Below are 20,669 nucleotides of genomic sequence, written 5' to 3' on the forward strand. Positions count from 1 at the left end.
CGCGGGCCGGGGAAATTGACTTTTGACCACGAATCGTCCGCGCGCAGAGGTAGACCACGTTCGCAACAGTAAAAGCCCCGTGTGCGCGCGCGGGGTTCAAGAGGACGAGTTCCTCGGGACCGGTTCCCATCGCGCCGGAATCCGAGAATCGCTCCCTTTTACGTGTCAATTACCGTAGCTCACCCACTTAGCCCTCAATTACATCCACATTTCTAGAGCCCGTTCGCTCTTCTTTTTTTTTTCCAGACGGCGGCACGAAAATGGGTGGCGCTCACTTGACCGAGGAAGGTAAGTCTCTCCATCGGCGAACAAAAGCCGGCGTTTTCTCCCACGGGCTTTAATCTCCTTTCGGCGCCGTTAACACTGGATTTACCAGTGCCTGTCGAAATGACTGGCTTTGCGATTGAAAATTCAATGCTACATTTCAACATTCCGTGTAACATTTGACATTGCATGTAACAGTTTCTTTCTGGAATCATACCGTAACCTTTGACATAGCCATAATTATAGAATCAGTTTTATGAACTTTATATTATTTTCTATGTGTTCGTAATATATTTTTTGAATTTTAATCATTTTAATATTTTTTGATTTCTGATAATTTTAATATTTTCTGATTTTCGATCATTTTAATATTTTTTAATTTTTAATAATTTTTATTCTTGACAATTACACCAGCACCAGTCAAAATGACTTGTTTCTTTTTTTATTGTCATTTTTTGAAAGTAAACAAAAACTGAAAATACCACCAATTATATTTTTCTAAAGACCAGTCATTTTTTACTCGCAGAAATACGTATCATTCCGACTCGGTAAAAATAAGTATAATTCTGACTCGGTAAAAATAAGTATAATTCTGACTCGGTAGAAATAATTATCCTTAAATTGCTGGTAAATCTAGTGTTGAACCCTTTGACGTCGACGACCGCGATGGCGGCGTAATATTCGACGCCGTGACAAAAGACGTCGCGCCGTCGTTCCAGATCCACCATTCAATCATAAGCGTACGAGCGTAATTCGTATTTTCGTCATCGCGCTAGGTTAGGACGACGCTGTTAAGTGATATTAACCCTTCCGTTAATCGTAAACCGGGCTCCCGGGGCTGTAGATCATCGGCTCGGGGGTAGTTCGCGCGATGGATAATGGAATAGTATATCATACTTAAGTAAAGGACCTCCATGGGGCATGGTCGAGGGGGTTGAAATGCAATCGGGGCTCCAATCCGACTGATGCAACCTTCGTGCATCTCTGTGACGATGAAATAATAACAAGAGATTTATAGATAAAATTTTCGATGGAAAGCGAATATTATAGTAAAATTTGCGTTGAGTAAAAATGTGATAAATAATAGTACAGTCTGTTTTATTAGAGTCTAAAATAATTAAAGAAAGTAGATGGAATATAGTTTCAAAAAATGAAATAAATTTGGACGATGTCTCTATTGAATTACCAGTGATAAAATATAATAAAAATAATGCAACTATAGTAAAAAATATATATATAATAAATATTCTAGAAGTATATCTAAAAATCAAGGCTGGATAAAATATATAAAATTACTAAAATAATAAAGAACACAAAAGGAATGCAACCGACATAATATAACCGTATATATAAAATAATAAATATATAAACATATAAATGATAAAAGTAATACAAAATATCCCTCGATAATCTAAAAATACCCTTTTCCCTCAGAATGATAAAATCACCATAAAAAGAAATAACAGAAACTCCAGATATTAAATAAAGTACAACAGAAAAGAAATTCCACAAAAATTACATACAGCGTCTACAGAAAATAAAAGCCGGTAAAGGAATATTAAATACAGTCGCATTTAGATGAACTAATTTACAAACGAAAGCAGCGGATGAGAAATAAAAACGTGCACCGGAGAAACAGGAATACAGATATAATCAAGGAATTGATTCAATCGGCGCGCGCGATTCGCGAAGGAATTCTCATCAAGAGTCGTCCGGTGGGTGCCGGTGGGACGCAGAGGCGCGGCGATTAGATAATCGCGATCCGTCGGGAACCACCCCCGATTGGTTCCGCGTCGAGGCGGGCAGGATCGAGAGAGAAAAAGAAATAGCCGACGACGAGTAGGTGGTAGGAGAGAAGCAGGGTGCGACCCGTCTTAGAAAACGCTCGGTGCCCGAACTCGTCGCGCGACATTCTACTCCTCGTGTGGGATTCTTCACGGCCGTTTCGCCTATCGGCGCTGAATCGGCGCCGGTGCTTGCGGAGAGCGTGTGGCGCTACACGGCTCTCCTCTCGCGATCTGATAGCATTCAAATCGGACGACTAAATAGAAGACCGCGCTGGCGACCGACTTATAGACCGCGTTTGCTCTCGCGATACGCATCGATTCCGGGTGTATTAAATGCGACGCTGGGAACGCGTTGGCTTTTTAACGGCGGCTAGAAAATTCTCCTCTCCTCTCCTCTCCCTTTAACCCCTTGACGGACCATTTTCTTCACCGTTACCGCGAATTTTTCAATTGACATAATTTCTTTGAAGGGACAAGACATCAACCCTTTCCACTCGAAGCCATTTTTACCAGAAACATGAAATTATTTTCCTGGTTGATAATATTTCTATTCTATTTAACGAAATAAACTTTTATGCGTATCAAATTGATTCTTGCGACTCATATCAATGTCATATCACATTTAACAATTTTTGAAACTTACGCTTTGTTAGCATGAAAATTATTTTAAAAGGTAATCGAACAGGATATTGTTAATAACAAGGAATTTTATTCAAATTTCAAAGAACAGAATAACGTACATATTTAATCGTTTATTGCTAGTAATTTTCCATCGCGAGTCGGACTCTCGTCAAAGTACGGTAAGGGGTTAATGGAGCGAACGCGAGCGTGTGTCGCGGCAGGACAGACACCCTGTTGCGACGCGGCGGCGGACGAATTCGTCGATTCATCATTGATTACCTCGCCGGCCGGTTTTTGCGAGAGGGTAATGACAACGGGGGGACACGCGGCCCGATGGATATTTATGTGGGGAACGACGGGCGCAGAGCCGAGCGCGCCAGGCTTTCCGCTCCGAAGTCGAACACGTACCCGAAAGATATTTATGAAGTTATCTCCGTTCGGTGGCAGCCTGTCGGCTCTATATTCGTCTCAACGTGGTCCGCCGCGACGCGCGCGCTCTCCCTCTCTCTCTCTCTCTCTCTACGTTCCGGTAATTCTCTGACGAATGCGCGGCATAAATTTGTTAGCGCTCGTTCGTAAATAACTTCCGTCGCGTTGCTCGCGAATTTTAAGACGTCTGTCGCGCGCGTCGTACCGATCTAATTAACTCGCGGAGGTGTAGATTAATGGTATAGTGTAGTGTAATTAACCCTTTGTAGTCGAAGCTGTTTTAAGCGTGAAACAATTTTTTTTTATCGACGGTGATCCTATTTTTATGATCTGGTGCTTCTTAGATGAAATTTTAGATTAAAAACTCGTAAAACAATTGCACTTTTCACTGTTTTAAGGCAGACTTAATTAAGGAGGATTTCTTGAAATTATTTTGGAACGTGATATTAATAATATTTTGCTGGAATGACATTTTTCGTACCTGATTTGGGATTAAAAGTCGATAGCTAGTTTTAAGGGATGAAATTAAAAAAATTTTTCGGGATGAGATTTTGGGTAAAGAAAAAACACTCTCCAGATATAAGTTCATCCTATTATTTAATCTATTTCGCGATACATGAACAGATACATATAATTAACAGTATGAATTATTTGTTCACAACTTTCTCAATTGTTCAGAAAAAAAGTTAACAAAAATCGTGTACAATATAGAATGCCTCCAAATCCCCGTCCGCAATTGGTAAATGATATTTGCGAACACATTTCTCCTTACGCACGCGTCGCATTTATTTCGAACAGCGAAGCAGCACGCGGAAAAATCAATTCGAATGTTTTCGAACGGGAGAACGGCGGCGTCGAAATTGATGGATGCCGGTTCGTCAGCCCCTCGCGATCGAAAAGGAAAAAGGTTCGGAAGGACGCAATCGTGCTCAAGTGGGTTTGCCGATGAAATTTTCCGCGTCAACGGGGAGCGCGCCGGCTGCTAGAACCAAGAGAGCGAGAGAGAGAAAGAGTGAGAGAGAGAGAGAGAGAGGGGGTCCTCACCCCCGACTATTTACTTTTAATTACGCGACTGGTTAATTATTGACGCTTCGCGGAGGGGGCCCGGGGTAGCCGATCGCCTGCCAGCGGAGAACCGGGTCCAAACAATCGTAACAATGAGATGGCGGCTGGTAGTCAAGGGTGGCCCACTGGCTCCGTATAGATCCGGACACCCCTCCCCCCATCCCCCGTCCGCCGCCGGTTAGCTCCGGACGATTCTATCGACCGGGCCACATCAAAGTTGCACGCGATACGGTCCACCCACCCTTCGGTCCCGACGCGGCTTCGAGGGGGTGGGGGCCGCTTTAATATCGAAGAAAATTATGTAATCGGTGGCCGTTACGCCCCTCAGCGGCCTGCAACAGGGGAAATTGATCGTGCATGCAAATAAAGTGCCATTATACCGTGCCCGCGGAGCCCCGAACCCGCGTTGTACACCGCTCGCTCTGTCGGGATTACCGGCCAGAAAACTATACTCCCCTGAATCCGGCGAGGGAGAGGCTCGATTTTCGAGAACCCGACACGATAAGAACGTACGAATCGCGATCACGGCGCTCGACCTCGCGATTTTCGAACGATTCGCACGAATGCGGGCAGCGGTCGCTTCGATGTTCTCGTCGCGAGGCGAATCCGGCCGAAAAACTACCCCGCCTCGAGAGAGAGAGAGAGAGAGAGAGAGAGAGAGAGAGAGAGCATGTTCGTAGCTTTAATTCTCAGTAAGAGAAGCATTAATTCTCAGTAATCTATTATATAAAAATAAGTCGGGTTTTCCTTCCTGACGCTATAACTCCAGAACGCACGAACCGATTTCCACGGTTTTGCATTCGTTGGAAAGGTCTCGGGCTCCGTGAGGTTTATAGCAATCAAAATTCTGGAAAAATTTCAACAGAAAAGCAGGAAAACAGGGAAAATCATTTTTCACATACAGCGCTATCTCTGATACATAGCATGTACTACAAACCAATATGGTTTATAAAACAAAAAAAATAACTTTTCTTCATCTTTTAATCCCCAAACGAAATGTTACAAAAAACGAAGCCATCTGGTGGCGAAACGGAGTTCGCCAGGTTTGCTAGTTTTTGATAATTTCGTCGATAATTTTCAACAGTTGATTCTTGACAATTCTTGATTATTCTGAAGCATTAATTCTCAATAATTCTTGATAATTCTGAAACATTAATTCTCAATAATTCTTGATAATTCTGAAGAATTAATTTTCAACAATTCTTGATAAATCTGACGAATTGTTAAGGCCTTCGTTTCCAATCATTCTGAAGCATTAATCCTCAATAACACTTGATAATTCTGAAGAATTAATTAATTCTCAAAAATTTTCGATAATTCTAAATGATTAATTCTCAATGATTCTCGATAATTCTCAACAATTCCCAAAATAACTAAAGCTTAAATCTCAATAAAAGTCCCAGCAATTAATTCTTAACAATTCCATACAATAATACTAAAAACATCGAAAACTCTAAACAAATTCAATCATCATACTAAACCCAGTTCTATTAACATAATATAATAACACAATCCTACAGAAACATCCAACCTACCAATCAAGCTTACCACATTCTCCACAAAACGATTTTTCACAAAACAACGAGGAAGACAACGAAAATAACTCGCGCGTGATGTTCACCGAGACACGATATGCAACAACGAGAGTCGGCGAACTTCGTTGCCCTTCGACGAACTTCGTTTCGTGCAGCACGATCTTCGCCGTCCTCGAATCTCCCCGGAATTTAGAAGCCAGAGCTTAATTCGTTCATCTTTTTCGTGATCTCAGGAGGGGCGGAGTGGATGGGCGCGGGTGGTTGTAGGAAACAAAGTTGCGCTAATTCCATTGTCCCGCCGACGAACTTAGCAAGTTCGATAATTTCGTTTGAAGAACAACAGAGAGAGAGAGAGAGAGACCGAGAGAGAGAGAGAGAGTCTCTGTCCGGGGCCGAGGTTCCGGGGTCCCGGTTCCTACCGAAGGTTCCAGCCCGCTTGGCAATTACACTCGACCCGAAAGAGATATCCCTCCAGGTATAGTCTCTCTCGAGGGCCTAGGTGCATGCGCTGCTTCCAAGATTAGGAGCAGACATAAACACAGACAGATACTCTTATAGATAAGGCAGATACTCTCTCATTTGTTTTTTATTGGATTGGGTTGGGTCTGATAAAAATTCTGGATAATTAATTCTTAACCAGTTTTAATAATTAATCATTGGTAATTTTGTATTGATTCTTAATAAGTCTGAATTAATTCTTAAACACTTTCAATAATTGAGACTTAGTAATTCTGTAGTGATTCCTAGTAATTGAGAATTGATTTTTAAGCATTCTGAATTAATTCTTAATACTTCCGAATTGATGCTCAATAATTCCTAATAATTCTGAGTTAATTCCTAATGATTCAGTTACATATTATATAATACATAATTAATTATATAAAATGGGAACACAGTCTGAAAAATAATTTCCAGTTAAAATGGCTCCGATTGCGAGGAGTTTATTTCTTCAAAAATAAAAAAATTCGTCGATGTAAAAATTTGATTAAAACATCATAACATAAAAATCATTAGTGATTCATCAAAATCACCATTCAAGTGCACAGTGTATTTACACCTAACGCAAGTGCAAAGACCGAAACCTTGATTTCTCGTTGTCTATGGCCAGCCCGAGCCAGTACCTGTGTTCGGTCCTCGGACGACCTGTGGATGCCCGATAAAGGAAACGGAACCGGGCTATCGACTGCCGGCCGCAGACTTCTTAGGGGAGCAAGCTCCGTGAGTTATGGCGTTCGGATACATTGGGTACGGGGTTATGAAGCGTTATCAATTGCCGCTAAGAAAATAAATCTCGTCGACCCCTGCGGCAGTTTTCAGGCCCGCGTAGGGTGAGACTCGCGAACAGCTCTCCTCGTTCACCCCGTTCTCCTCTCTCCCCTCCTCCGGCGAGGGTAACGACGCGGAACTATTGCATTTTCGTACGGGGGGGTGGTAGAAGAAGAGGCTCTCTCCGTGCCGCTCGCGGAATTCGTATGCGTTTTCGTCGCCGCCCGTATATTGATGTTCGAGGCACGTGTCCCGGGGACAACCGAGAGCTAGCGCGCGCGCCAACCCAGACACAAGCACGCTCGCCATGATCCCGCGCCGAGGAGGAACGGGCCCTCGGGAGTGTCACGTACCGGGGTTACAACCGGGAATGGCTTTGACATTCTAAAATTGGAAGAAGCTTAGGAACGTCAGCCATCGGTTTGTCGCGATGTTCCACGAAAATCCCGTGCCGGCACGCGCATCCTAAACGCGGCGATCAAGGAGCCGGGGGGAGAGAGATATAGAGAAAAGAAGACGAGCCTTCCGGATCCTCGCGCGAATACAGTCTGTCCCATAAGTATTCGTACCCTCGTTGCTTATAAGAGTAATCTGTTGAAATCAAGGGACGCGTGTAAAATTTTACAATAAACTTTTTGCTACGAATGAACACAGGTATAAAGTTTATTTATACCAGATTATAACAAAATTGATTAACTGATAACAAAAATATTGCCTATTTTTTTGTGACGAAGAATTTGTTGGGCTGACTGAATTTTTATTGCTAAATGTGTTTTTAATCGCTAAATGTAAATTATTAATTATCTATTTATTCATAAAATAGTGAGAAGTGCTGAAGCTGTTAATAATAACGAAGTACAATTTTAATAAGCATTTTAATAAGATATACTAATTTTAATAAGAGATGCTAATGCTAAGTACAGTTTTTATCATAATTAAATGAGAAGGAAATTAATATTACTATTAAAATATTCTTCGCGATTTACTCTGTAATTTTCGTCGACATAAATTGGAAATCCACATACAGAATTTCCATCAACAAAAGATGCAATTGCCTCGTTCCAGTTTGCCTCGTCCGTAAAAACTGCAACTGCAACAGAATTGGCGAATAGAGGGGCGAAGCATGCGGCAGAAAATGAGCGACGCGTTGTCCAAGGGTTGCATAGCCTCTCCACTTGCTATAGTAGGCGAAATTAGTTAAAAATTAACCGACGGGTTAGTTGGCTCGAGTTGGAATCAATTTGGCCGGTCGCGGGATCCTCCTCCTCCCCCTCCTCCTCCTCGTCGTCCACACTGGCGCGGAAACGTCGCGGGACGGCCGCATCCCCGATGAGAAAACTTTCAAGAATAATTTTCGTAAATTGATATCCTGGAACTTTCTCGATTTATGACGGCCCCGTGTATCGTTCTGTATTTACGGGGGCCGGCGAGCGCGTTCCCTTAATCCGGCGAAGAACTCGCCCCGGCTCTCGCGGCTCGCTGTTACATAATTCATAAAACGCGCGTTCGAATCTCGGTGAAACTTTGCATACAGGTAATTCAATCCCGATTTCATACGGACACGGCGAAAGGGGGAGTCGAGGAGGATATTGCAGCGTGACGCAATCCTTTCTCTGTCCCTCCCCCTCTCTTTCCCTCTTTCTCTGTTTCCCTTTCTTTCTCTTTCGCTGTTTCTCTTTCTCTTTCTTTCTTGGTCTCTCTGTCCCTCTTCCTCTTGGTTTCTCTTTCTCTGTTTCTCTTTATTTCTCATTCTCTTCGTCACTCTTTCTGTCTTTCTCTCTTTCTCTTTATTTCTCAGCCTCTTCGTCACTCTTCCTCTCTTTCTCTCTTTCTCTTTATATCTCAGTCTCTTCGTCACTCTTCCTCTCTTTCTCTTTATATCTCAGTCTCCTCGTCGCTCCACCTCCCTGCCTCTGTTCCTCTTTATTTCTCCTACCCTCTCCGTCTCTTTCCCCCTCTCCCACTTTTTCTCTTTCTTTCTCAATCCCTCCGTCCCTCTCCCGCCGCGGATCGCCGTTTCTCAGTCCCTCCCCCGGTGCCTTTTAATCGCTTCCCACGTAGCCTTTGTTGGCATCGTGTTCACTGTCCGTCTCTCGCGACCGACACGAAATTATTAGGTTGTTGCACACGAAGTCGTAGGCCTTTTTAATGGCACTATACATTATCCCGCCCGGTCGGACCTCGAACGAGTTTTATTGGTCGAAATAAGTCCCGGCGGTGAGCCAACCGGCCGAGGAAAACACACCGCCGACGCCGCCGCGATTATCCAGCAATTACTCCGGGAACATTTATATTATTATTGCGAAATCCTGGGCTCGACGTAAATCCTCGTCTTTTTCTTTTTCTTCTTTTTCTTCCTTTTTTTAAATACGTCTCCGATTACGATCGTTCGGCAAAAGCCACCGCGGATCCCGATCACGAACTTTGTATTAATTCATTATGCTCGAGTGGCGAGGCAACAGAAAATTGTTGTAAAATCACGTTGCAAAATGATCTCTGTACTAACAAAGTTTGCATTTTAAAAATTGTTAAATTTGCGAGAGCAATTATTTCAGATTTCCAATTGAAATGGCATGGAGTGCAAAGGGTTAATTCTTCGAATTTACGATTTGAACCGTAATATTCTACGTAACCTAAAAATAATTTGGAGTCAAAATGGCTGCGAGTGCAAAGTGTCAAAGTCGTCATCGATTAATGCAAATCTTTACAGTACACATAAAGATTATAACCAGCACTATATAACCTACTTGAATTTACAAAATAATCTCATTGCAGAGGTAAAATAAAAAAGGCCCAATAAAATAGAAAAGAAAAAGAAAAGAAATTCTGAAAAACGGAAGAAAATTCTCAGCGCAGCGATTCTAAAATAATTAATTAAACGACGAACGCGTCGCGTCTTATGGAACATAACCTTCAAGGAACATATCCTTGGCGGCCCTCCACCCGGTCGATCATCCCCAAAAATACGCGCGTCGATCCAACGACGACGACGACGACGAGGAGGAGGAGGCGAACGGTTCTCCTACGCCGCGGTCGGTGCTTTACCGTTTCTCGCTCGGGGACGCGTTAATGGCCGCGATAATAACGATCCGAATCTTTATCGCCGCGCGGAATAACGCGCGCGCGGCAGTAAAACGATAAACCGGCCCCTGGAACGGGTCGTGCGCCTCGCGCCGGCCCCTCGGCGTAAATGGAGAGGAACCTTAAAACTTTGCTACGACGGCCCGTAATATTTAGCGAGGAGGACCGAAGGCGAGAGAGGGGGGTGGGGGAAGGGAAACCGTTTAAAAACGCGTCCCTCTTCCACGGTGCTCCTCCGACGAAAAAAACGGTCGGGTGCTGTGTGTCCCGGCCCCGTAAAAAGTAAATAAAAGTTGCCGCGTAAATTATTCATGAGCGGGGTGGGGGGAGGGGTCGGCTGTCGGTCGGCGTCCGGTCGCGCGAGCGCCGCCGAGGCGAGGGCACGCTTCTCGCGGACACGCGAAAATTACCGGCGCCGGTTCGCGCGCCGCCGCCTTCTTTAACCTCTTAGATACGACGCGGCGATGCGGCTTTCGCGGTCGCCGTCTTTTTAAACCACGCGTTGACATAGTGGATTTCGCGCGGTTTTAGGTTTATGATTGCACGGGCTAGGCTCTATTGTATCGAAAATAAAATCGCACTGAATATTGATGGGGTGATTATTAGGGTGAATTATTAAGTCTTTGATCTCGATCGTCACTGGGTTTCGCGCGAATTTATATAATTGTTATATATAAATTGTATTATATAAATTGTAAATTATGTAAATTATATCTGAATTATATATAGATTATATTTGTATTTTATATAAATTATTTTATATAAATTATATTTGCATTGTATACAAATTAAAATAATTTTTATGTAGACAATTGACACGTCTGCGAAAAATCGCCACATCCTACTATCTCACAGGATAAAAAAAAGTCTTCCATTCGCAAAGGGTTAAAGTCAAAGTATATGTCTTAATACATCTAAATACATCTTAATACATCTTAATACATCTTAATACATCTTAATACATCTTAATACATCTTAATATATTTTAATACATTTAAATACATCTTAAAACATCTTAATATATTTTAATGCATTTTACTATATCTTAAAAAGAATTATAATATAATAATCCCAATCTTCACTCTAATACAATCGCACACAGAACAGCGTTGTCCATCGCGCAGCTCGTCGCAGTATCCTTTACGTTGAATTCGCGTCGAAGTGAGCCTCGCCGAGGAAACAGCCCCGCGCGAAAATTCAGGCTCGCTAAAAAGGTTAAAGAGGAGGCAGACGGTGGACAACAGAGAGTCGGCGGAGGTCGCATCTCGCGTAGCGCTGCTTAAAACGAGGAATTAACGCCTGTTGGTTACTCTAATCCCGCGCGAAGCGATAATCCCTGCGAGCGACGCGGCGACAAAGTTTCGAATTAGCGTCTGCCGGCGATCTCTCCTCTCTCTCTCTCTCTCTCTTTCTTTTTCTCTCTCTCTTTTTTTCTGTCTCCCTCCTGAAAGATTGCTTTCTCTCTCTAGAAAGATTGAAATCCCTCGCGCCTTTCTCCTCTCGTCCGCTTATTAGAGCCTTTTCGCGAGAAAAAAAGCCTGCGTGAAACGAAAAACGTTTGATGTTGACAGCGAACCGGCAGATGGACGTCGCTCTCTACGTCGGCCTGACCGTCGCCTGCGTGGTGATCGGCGGCCTGGTAGCCTTCCTGGCGAAGTTCCTCAGGCGCAAAGGTCGGGACCATTCCCTTTACTCCATGGCCCGTAACGGTAAGCATCGCCTGAAAAAAAAATAGAAAACCTGCCGCCTCACCTCCCGCTAATCCTCGAACAAAGGTGCGAGAAGGTGACGGACGCGCGCGGGCGCGCACTGTAATTACAGCGGTGGTCTCGTTACACTGCGCGACAAAATGATAGGACACGTGCAGGAAAAATATGATTTTTATTCCATTTTAATGTTTTATTTAATTTCAATAATGTGTACGCATTCCTTTCTTTTCTAGAATCGCTAACATTCTCCTGGGTAGTGATTTATATAATTTTTATAATTTTTAAAATTTATATAATTTTTATAATTTTAAAAATTCTTTAAATTTTTAATTTTTTAAATATAATAACTACGCGAAACTGCGTTCCAACCTTCTTCGATCGCGGCTTTTAACTCTTCGATTCAATGAAATTGTCTAACGCGAAAAATTCCGCGGTGTCCTGTCATTTCGTCGCGCAGTGTACACACCTGCACTTCTTTCGTCGAGTTCGACGTTCGCTTTTTTTCCGCGACGTTGCGACGAGCGAGAGCCCGTTACCTACCTAGTCTCTCTCGGCCCTTTGCTCGCGGATCACGATCCGAATGATACCGCTTCGGTGTTTGACTGACATTACGTGCTCGCCGCTTTCGTCCGACCATGGTCACGGAACGATCGTAAGAATAGAGCGCGGTTAACGGTGTGACGTATCTGGAACGAGCCGGGACTGTTGCACAACCTTTCTGCGGAAACTCTGCGATCGAGCAAATCATAGTGGATCGGGGGACGCTGGTCTTGTTAGTCGACGACGAGACTATACCGCGCGAATGTCTTCGAACGACGTTATTGACTGGGGTTGACGTTTTCTAGGGTTCTAGGGTTATGTCAGGTTCTATTTCGATTCAATTTGCTTCAATCGATGTAATAATATATTTTAATTACAATATTTTAACTGCAATATTTTAATTGCTATATTTTAATTGCAATATTTTAATTGCTATATTTTAATTGCAATATTTTCATTGCAATATTTAATTGTCATAGAATTGATCATTCAATCAGTGCGACAAGGTGTGATTTAGGACAATTTTAGAACAATTATCAAAAAGACTACACTCAGTTCGATTGATAAAACGTGTAACAAAATTTATATTTTAAATATATTGACGCAGCTAACAGATTAAAATCGCGTAACAGTTAATCGCGTAATAAAGTCTGCCGGCTTCTCTATCGAATCACGAGCGAGTTTTCAACGGATCAATCCGAGCACAATCGTCGAAGCTCCGCGTCCTCCGCCAGTCAGAGAGGCGGCCCGCAGAGAGATAGCCAGGGCTAAAGGGAATAGCAAATAGCACGTAAAGCAAAATGTGTTCGCGTAAACACAGAGTACGGACCGATGAAAGCGGCGAGCGGAGTCGCGTTGGAGTCGGTACACCACCCCTGGCAGAAAATATTCGATCAGAACCGCAGACGCGGTTGGTGGAAGAGTTATTCGAGCGTTCATTCAGCGAAAGAGATCCTGCCAATAATTCGAGAATTAAAGACGACGGTGTATTAGATTCCTAAGAAAATATCCTTATTCTTTCATTCCCAGTTTTATAAAATAAAAGGTTATATTAATTGTTACATTAACATCGACTTTACGTAGAAATTTTTGCCAATTTGCCTTCGGATTTAATTTTTAATCAGTTATTTTTGGGCTAATTTTGGAGTTAAGTTTAGGTAATCGAGATTTTAATTCTTCTTTAGTTGTTTCAAATTTCGAGTAAAATTTCTCGGGTGAGAGATAGGTATAGTCTTCGCGCGAGAAGGAGGCGCCTTTGTATCTACATCCCCCCTCTTAATAGCTTTAATAGCTAACTCACTGTCGTAACTATCGGTTACTATTGGTCGATAGAGAGTGACGAATATCGCCAGCGATCAACAGCGACCTATAGTAGCGCGGTGGGAGTAGTGGGGGTAATGGCGGTAGCGCTGCTAGTAAGAGGGGGAACGCGACCGCGAAGGCGCCTTCTTCTCGCGCGAGGACTATAGCAGCACTACGACGTCGCATAGTTCATAGCTTCTCTTTGTAAATTTGCTACCACCCTCGCGCGTAAGCCAATCGAATAAGCACTGTATTTCTAATCGATCCTTAACGAAATCACTTTTCTCGCGGACCATACGAATAGTAGTAAAGTCAGACGGTAGACTACGATCGAGTAGGTTCCGGCAGGGGTAGTAGTATGACGGCGGCGTCTGTCCGCAGCGCGCAGAGATACCCACGGGCCGTGGCTCGGCGGTGTGCGTTTCAGAATTCCAGCCGGAGTTCTTCCCGGACCAGGACAAGAAGCTGAGCCTGCAGCCGGACGTAACGGCGACGAGCGTGCCGGCCTGCTACGAGTATCCTTTCGACCCGAAGCTGTCGATGTCGAGATCCCTCTCCGAGCACCACTACGACGTGCCCCACCTATCGATCGCGCCCCAACCGTCGCCCATGTCGCCCACGCCGAGCACCTCGACCCAGGAGTCATGCAGCGACAAGCAGATCCATTCCGACTGCGAGAACAGCGTCACTAGCTCCTACCCGTCCTCGGACTCCACCTACAACGTCGCCTCGGAGAGCGTCCGGCTGCCGAAGCTCGAGACCGGGAACGTCGCCGGGGCGGCGGTGAACACGCGGGGCGCCCTCCTCGTGCTGCCGGACGCCGGCATATCGATGTCGGTGCCCGAGGGAGCGGTGCCCAAGCCACTCAGGGAGGAACTCTACCTGGCGGTGCTCAACGAGGATCGCTTTAGGCCTCGATTACCCGGTAAGTGATGCGTGCATTATTAATTGCGACCGGTGCGTATGACGGGTTTACCCCGTTACGCCCCGACGACCGGATATCGATCCGATTCAATCAACGGACGAGAGCCGACCCCCCACCTTCCCCTCCGCTTCCTAGCACGCCGCGGAACCGCACCGGAGGATCCATGGCCGGATAGTCGATTCCACTGAATCTCATGTTTTTCGACGATGCTCTAATAATTTTACAACCCCTCGTAGCTTTAAAATATTAGGCGGAGCGAAAAGTTCCGAGCCTTTTTTCTCTTCGTTTCGACGATCAAATTAACAATGTTGGAATGATCCGATTTGGATCACATATGCGCGATTTTGTTTGGGAACTTTTGTCCATTTTGAAGGCAATTTCATAATTCCGTGATTCGAGAAATCCTCCTCGTCGCTATTGGTGAAAAATTTGACCATTTTCACAAGCGTCTCTTGAGGCCAGTTTTTTCCTATTAAGAAAATTTTGCAAATGCTTGAACAGGTGATGATCGCTTGGTGCCAGGTCTGAGCTATTCGGCGGGCGCGATATAACCTCACACCCAAGCTCTCGGACTCAGTCATTTTGACCGATTTCGCAGCTCCAGTATTAATCAACATTTATTCCTTATTTAAACAATGTTTCAAGAATTAAATCTAATACTTAGTACCTTCTAATTACCTAAAACAATAGTACCTTCTAAGTACCTAATACAACACTACCATCCAGTTACCTATTACATCATCTCACCTTCCAACATCTCCATTTTACCTTTCACCTACTCATTCCTCCCATAACCGCATAAAGTCCACAATATAACCGTAACCATAAACCTCCTGGCACCGCATAAAATAATTTCGGCCACGGGTCGCCGCCCCGACGGGCCGCCATACGTCGGGGACCGAGGCTAATGAATATTGACGGACCCCGATCCCCGGCACCGACGTTTTTCCCCGGACGCGTCGCGTCGAGGGCCGTCCCTAAGGTGCTTCGGGTTTCACCCGACACTCGACGCGTTCCACGCTGGTTTCGGCTCCGCGCAGAGACACAACCACCTCCTTGATCCACATTTCGGCCGGCACGATTCGGAGAGAGCTGCATCGATTGATAGCTGTCCATCGGTTTCTCTCCGGTGCTTGGCCTCCTATCTCTCTCTCTCTCTCTCTCTCTCTCTCTCTCTCTCTCTCTCTCTCTCTCTGGGTCTGCAGTGGCACCGGAGTGGACAGCTGTTGCGGTCGTTAGCGGACTGCGGATCTTTATGCAACGCGTTCCGGGTCAATCGACGGAAATCGGGGTTGACGCGGCCCTCCTCTGTCATTGGGAGATCTTGATGCGGAATGTACTAGCTTTCCAAGACGATTGAAAGAAATGGGAATTAGATGGGAATAATTGTTTTCAATTATTTGAACTGTTTATAGTTGGTTGGCAGAGTTGTCGGATGGAGCAATTTATTTTTATTTTGCGCAAAGGTGCGTCGTCTAGTCATAAAATTTTAATTTTTATAATATTGTAATATTTATATATAATATTGGTATAATATAAAATTCAATTTGTATAGTATATGTAATGTTTGAAACTTCAACTGGACGTTTCTATGACAAATGCATAAAGATCCGCAGTCTAGCTGTCACAACTTACTAGGCCCAACAATAAAAAATTGACACATATTATTTATATAATGTATAATAATATTTCTACTTTCAACCTCTCAATTTTGTCAGAAATATACAAAACCCCCAAGGATTTCCATTCCCAAATCGTAGAAAACGCGACTTTCCTTTAAATAAAAGAAACGCCATAAAAATCACAAAATTGCCACGAATTGTCCCGAATTCGCAATCGTCGAGTAATCGTATGTGTAACAAAAGATCGCAAACACCATCCCGTATCGAACTCGAAGCACACGCTTGTTTGCCCGCAGACGGAATCACGCAGCTGTCCGCGGTGGTCACCTGCGGCCCATCGTCGGCGACGTTCAACAAGCCGGTGATCCTCCAGTTCGAGCACTGCGCGATGCTTCACCCGGCCACGTGGGAGCTGAGCGTGTGGGCGTGCGACGGCCTGAGCGTGGAAGACGGCATGGCGGTGGCATCGTCGAAGGATCACCAGGCGATCACGTGGACGAGGGTGCTGACGCTGGGCAACGAGACGATCAACACGCCGTTGTTCACGCAGCTGGACCACGCGGAGGCGTTCATCGTGACGGAACAGCTCCGTGGCTACGTGCTGGCCGGTCAAAGCTGCGAGAACTCGATCGCGACGAAGAGACTTCGACTGGCATTGTTCGCGAGCCAAGCTGGGCAGTGCTGCGTGAGGGTGTACGCGGTGGAGGACACGAAGGCGGCGATGAAGGCGATCGTCGACAGAGAGTCGCAGATCAGAGGCTACCTGCTGGACAAGCCGAGGACGTTGCTCTACCAGGACAACGGCGAGATCCTGTGCGTGAGCTTGGAAGAGGTCGGGAACGAGTGGCAGAGCAAGTCGCCGACGGAGAGGCAAGAGGTCTGGGTCAGAGACATCTGGAACTGTCAGGAGAACACGAAGCACGTGACCTTCGGTTTGGACGCGGCTTTCGGGCCGACCACAACCAGGAGCTACAAGCTCCAGGTATCCCAGGGCAACTCCGACACGAGGCAGGTGTTCAGGATCGTCTACGACGGCGCGAAGCAATTGATCTCATCCGGAAGCGTGACCAGGCCGTTGCGCGAGGTGACCGTGGTCAGCAGCGGGCATGCGAACAACGCGACCACCGACTCCACCACCCTGAGACCGTTTCGGTTTACCAGGTCCCTGAGGAAGCAGCTGTGCCAGTGCCTGGACCCGCCGAACGCCCACGGCAACGACTGGAGAATGCTGGCGCAGAGGCTCCAGGTTGACAGGTTAGCAATCTTGAGGAGTAGTAGTATTACGGGCGTGTTCGAGGCGAGCTTGACGGGCCACCGTTCCCCCCGGGGACGCGCGATGCCAGTTTCTTTGAATGCTCCTTGACCGACGGATGGACGGTCTTTTAAAGGATCTCTCTCCTCTATCGGGATTGACTTGGTAGGCTCGGTAGCTCTCCGATCGTTTCGCCGAGCCTGCCGCTGGGTGTTCCCCGCGAACCAACGGCTGACAGGCTCTCCCGGTATTCTTTGCGGCACTCGGTAGTACAGGGTAGTCATTTATATCCTTCTTAGATCACGCGCGCGACGCCGGCTACGCACGGTAGCCGGCTACTTTGGAAATCACTGACAGGTGGCTATTCCAGCCAGAGGCCCCCAGCTAGACCGCCGCCGCGGTTTGCCGAGCAAATTACGCGTGTAACGTTGACGCAAAGTAGCTGCAATGATTTACGCTGCCGCGAGCAAGATACAAGTCGACGACTTTAGATTTTGGGGTTACGTCGCGGGTTTTGCTGAGATTATGGTTGACTTATTAGTCTTCATTGGGTAGTTAATATTCTGATCTAATTCACAACGTCACGTTGACGCGACTCGCATCTAAATTAATATTAAAAATTCTTCAGCCATCGGAAAGTTTATCCAATACATAAAAATTATTTAAATATGAATCATGAACATTAGTAAATTATCACTAAATTTTATATTATTCGAGTCTGCAAAACTTTCGATGCAATCGAGTCTCAGCAATTTTATAATCGCTAATATTTATTGTTTATTATACCTAGATTAGCTAGAGTGGTATTTTAGTTATTTATTTATATTTCTTATTATATTACATTATAATGTTATTATATTATTTAAAATATTTTGTAGAGACAAGTTAGGGTAAATTAGCTTCGCGTGCGCAGCCTCGAAGGAATTTGGTTTTGATTCGGTGACGAAAGGGTGGGTTCCCGGTTGGGTTGCAGGTACATCAACTACTTCGCGACGAAGTCGAGCCCGACCGAGCACATCCTGGACCTGTGGGAGGCGAAGCACCACGAGCCGACGGCGGTGACGGACCTGCTGAACCATTTGCGGGTGATGGGCCGGACGGACGCGGCGACGATCCTCGAGGCGCAGCTGGGCCCGTGGCTCTGAACGGTGGCCGGCGAACGGCCGTGTGCCGTCCCCTCGGGACAATTCCAGTGGTGAGCGATAGCCGTGATAAGCAAGGCCGCCACGGCCCCGGACGTTCAGTGAATTAGTGGGTGAATAATCAGGGGGGGCGTCCAGCGGTGAACTACCCGCGACCACGGAGAAGAGACGGAGACGGTAAAGGAGACAGAGACAGGTGGCGACAGAGAGACAGAGACAGAGAGAGGTAGTGACAGAGAGACATAGACAGGGCGAGAGAATAAGAGAGAATAAGAGAGAGTGAGAGAGAGAGTGCGAGAGAAATAGAGTGAGAGAGAGAGAGAGAGAGCTAGAGACATAAAGAGATAGAGAAAGAAATATAGAGAGACAGAGAGAGCGAGAGTTATATATAAAAAAATCGAGAGAGAGAGAGAGAGAGAGCGAGAGAAATATTTAAAAACATCGAGAGAGCGAGAGAGAGTGAGAGAGAGACAGAGAAAGAAATAAAAAGAGAGATAGAGAGCGAGAGATATAAAAAGATCGAGAGAGCGAGGGAGAGCGAGAGAGACGGAGATCTTGAGCGATAGAAATAGAGGAGAGCCGGTGCCTCGCGCTCTTCTCCGTGGCGAAACTCATCGAAAACACTGCCTTCGGTCGCGCGCGGCGTCGCGCGGCTCTTTGTACATAGTATACCCCGTTTGTAAGATGAAACGAAGAGGAGGATAGACACTCTGCTCGATGGCGCGTTCATTCAGAACGAACGTGAATCGAACGAAACCTCTGTTGTAATAATCGTGAACGAAGTAAAACGAAGATAAAAAAAATTCTAGAGACTGTGCGTTTTAGATGGATATATGTGTACATACGTACTAAGGAAAAAAACCCGCGGGAATTAAACAGAAAAAAAGATGAGAAACGATGGAGACCACCGGGTTCCATCTCGACGGATGTTTATATATAAATAACGAAAAAGGTATAGATAGGTAGTTAGGTAGAGGACATCGAGAGTAAGGAACGAGAGCGAAGGGAGGGGGGAGGAGGAGGAGGAGGATATCGGCATCGTTCCAGCACGATATAAAATAAACGAGAAAATGATGATGGTTTATGGAACGCGTTTTATCGATTTGTTATATATATATTTATATATATATATGTATGTATATATATATAAATAAATATATATGTATATATAGGTATATATTTAAATATATATATTTATATAGGTATATATTTAAATATATATATTTATATGTATATATAGATATGTATCTAAATATATATATTTATATGTATATGTATATGTGAAACGGAACACGCACGAAAAGGGGACACGCGTGGCTGGTAAGAAAGGGTTGAGAGAGACACATACGTACGCCATACGTTTCCTGTAGGAGGGGGGATGATCGTGCCAAAATTCCACACCTCTCGGTTTATCGAAGAACGAAACGAACGTTTTCCGTTGATGTTTCTATTCAGAAGTTTGTTGAAAATGCCGCGTTTCTTTCGTGCACGTCGACAATACACTCCGCGCCCGATACACGATACGACTTTTTTTTTTAGCGAAACGAGAACGAATAAAAGAAATGGATGAGAGTAAGAGAGATAGAGAGAAAGAGAGATAGTATGGAAGATCGTGGATGGAAAAGCGAATCGCGCGCGGACGTTCGATCGCGTAGAACGACCCGCGAGAAATCCGATGATTTCAATCGACACAAGTTTATTTGGAAGATTGTATATTTGTTACTTTCGACGAATAAAATATTCTTGTATACCTCGAGCGGTTGCTTAAATATTTCTCCCCGCTATTTCATTTCTTACTTTCCTATTTATTTGTTTAATTATTTTGGAGGGGGAAGATACAAGGTAAGTGATTTTTAAATATTTTTGCTTTAGTTGGAAGAATTTGGAAGGAATTAATTTAAAAAAATCTAAACTACATCAAATAAATGAATTCGTACTTAAAATAAATAAATAAATAAATAAATTACTAATAAAGGACCATAAATAAATCAATCCATAAAATAAATATCCCCACTCTTGCAGCTATTAATAAACTATAAAATAAATTACTGAAAAGAACCAAGAACTAGTTCGTTCATAAAATAAACCTAACCTTTAAATCGCGAATAAATTACCGCGTTCTTTATAAA

The 20,669-nt window shown here is 44.6% G+C and overlaps 1 protein-coding gene across 1 annotated transcript; it reads left to right on the forward strand.

The window, feature by feature from the left end:
* The first annotated feature begins 252 nt into the window (after positions 1-252).
* Positions 253-20,281, forward strand: LOC144471619 (netrin receptor UNC5C). Its single transcript, XM_078183841.1, has 5 exons — positions 253-288; positions 11,620-11,757; positions 14,027-14,524; positions 16,443-17,400; positions 18,372-20,281. The coding sequence occupies exons 1-5, from the start codon at positions 261-263 to the stop codon at positions 18,541-18,543; spliced, it is 1,794 nt and encodes a 597-aa protein (XP_078039967.1). The 5' UTR covers positions 253-260; the 3' UTR covers positions 18,544-20,281.
* Positions 20,282-20,669: the final 388 nt, after the last annotated feature.

Source organism: Augochlora pura, chromosome 6, assembly GCF_028453695.1.
Source record: "Augochlora pura isolate Apur16 chromosome 6, APUR_v2.2.1, whole genome shotgun sequence".
NCBI lineage: Eukaryota > Metazoa > Arthropoda > Insecta > Hymenoptera > Halictidae > Augochlora > Augochlora pura.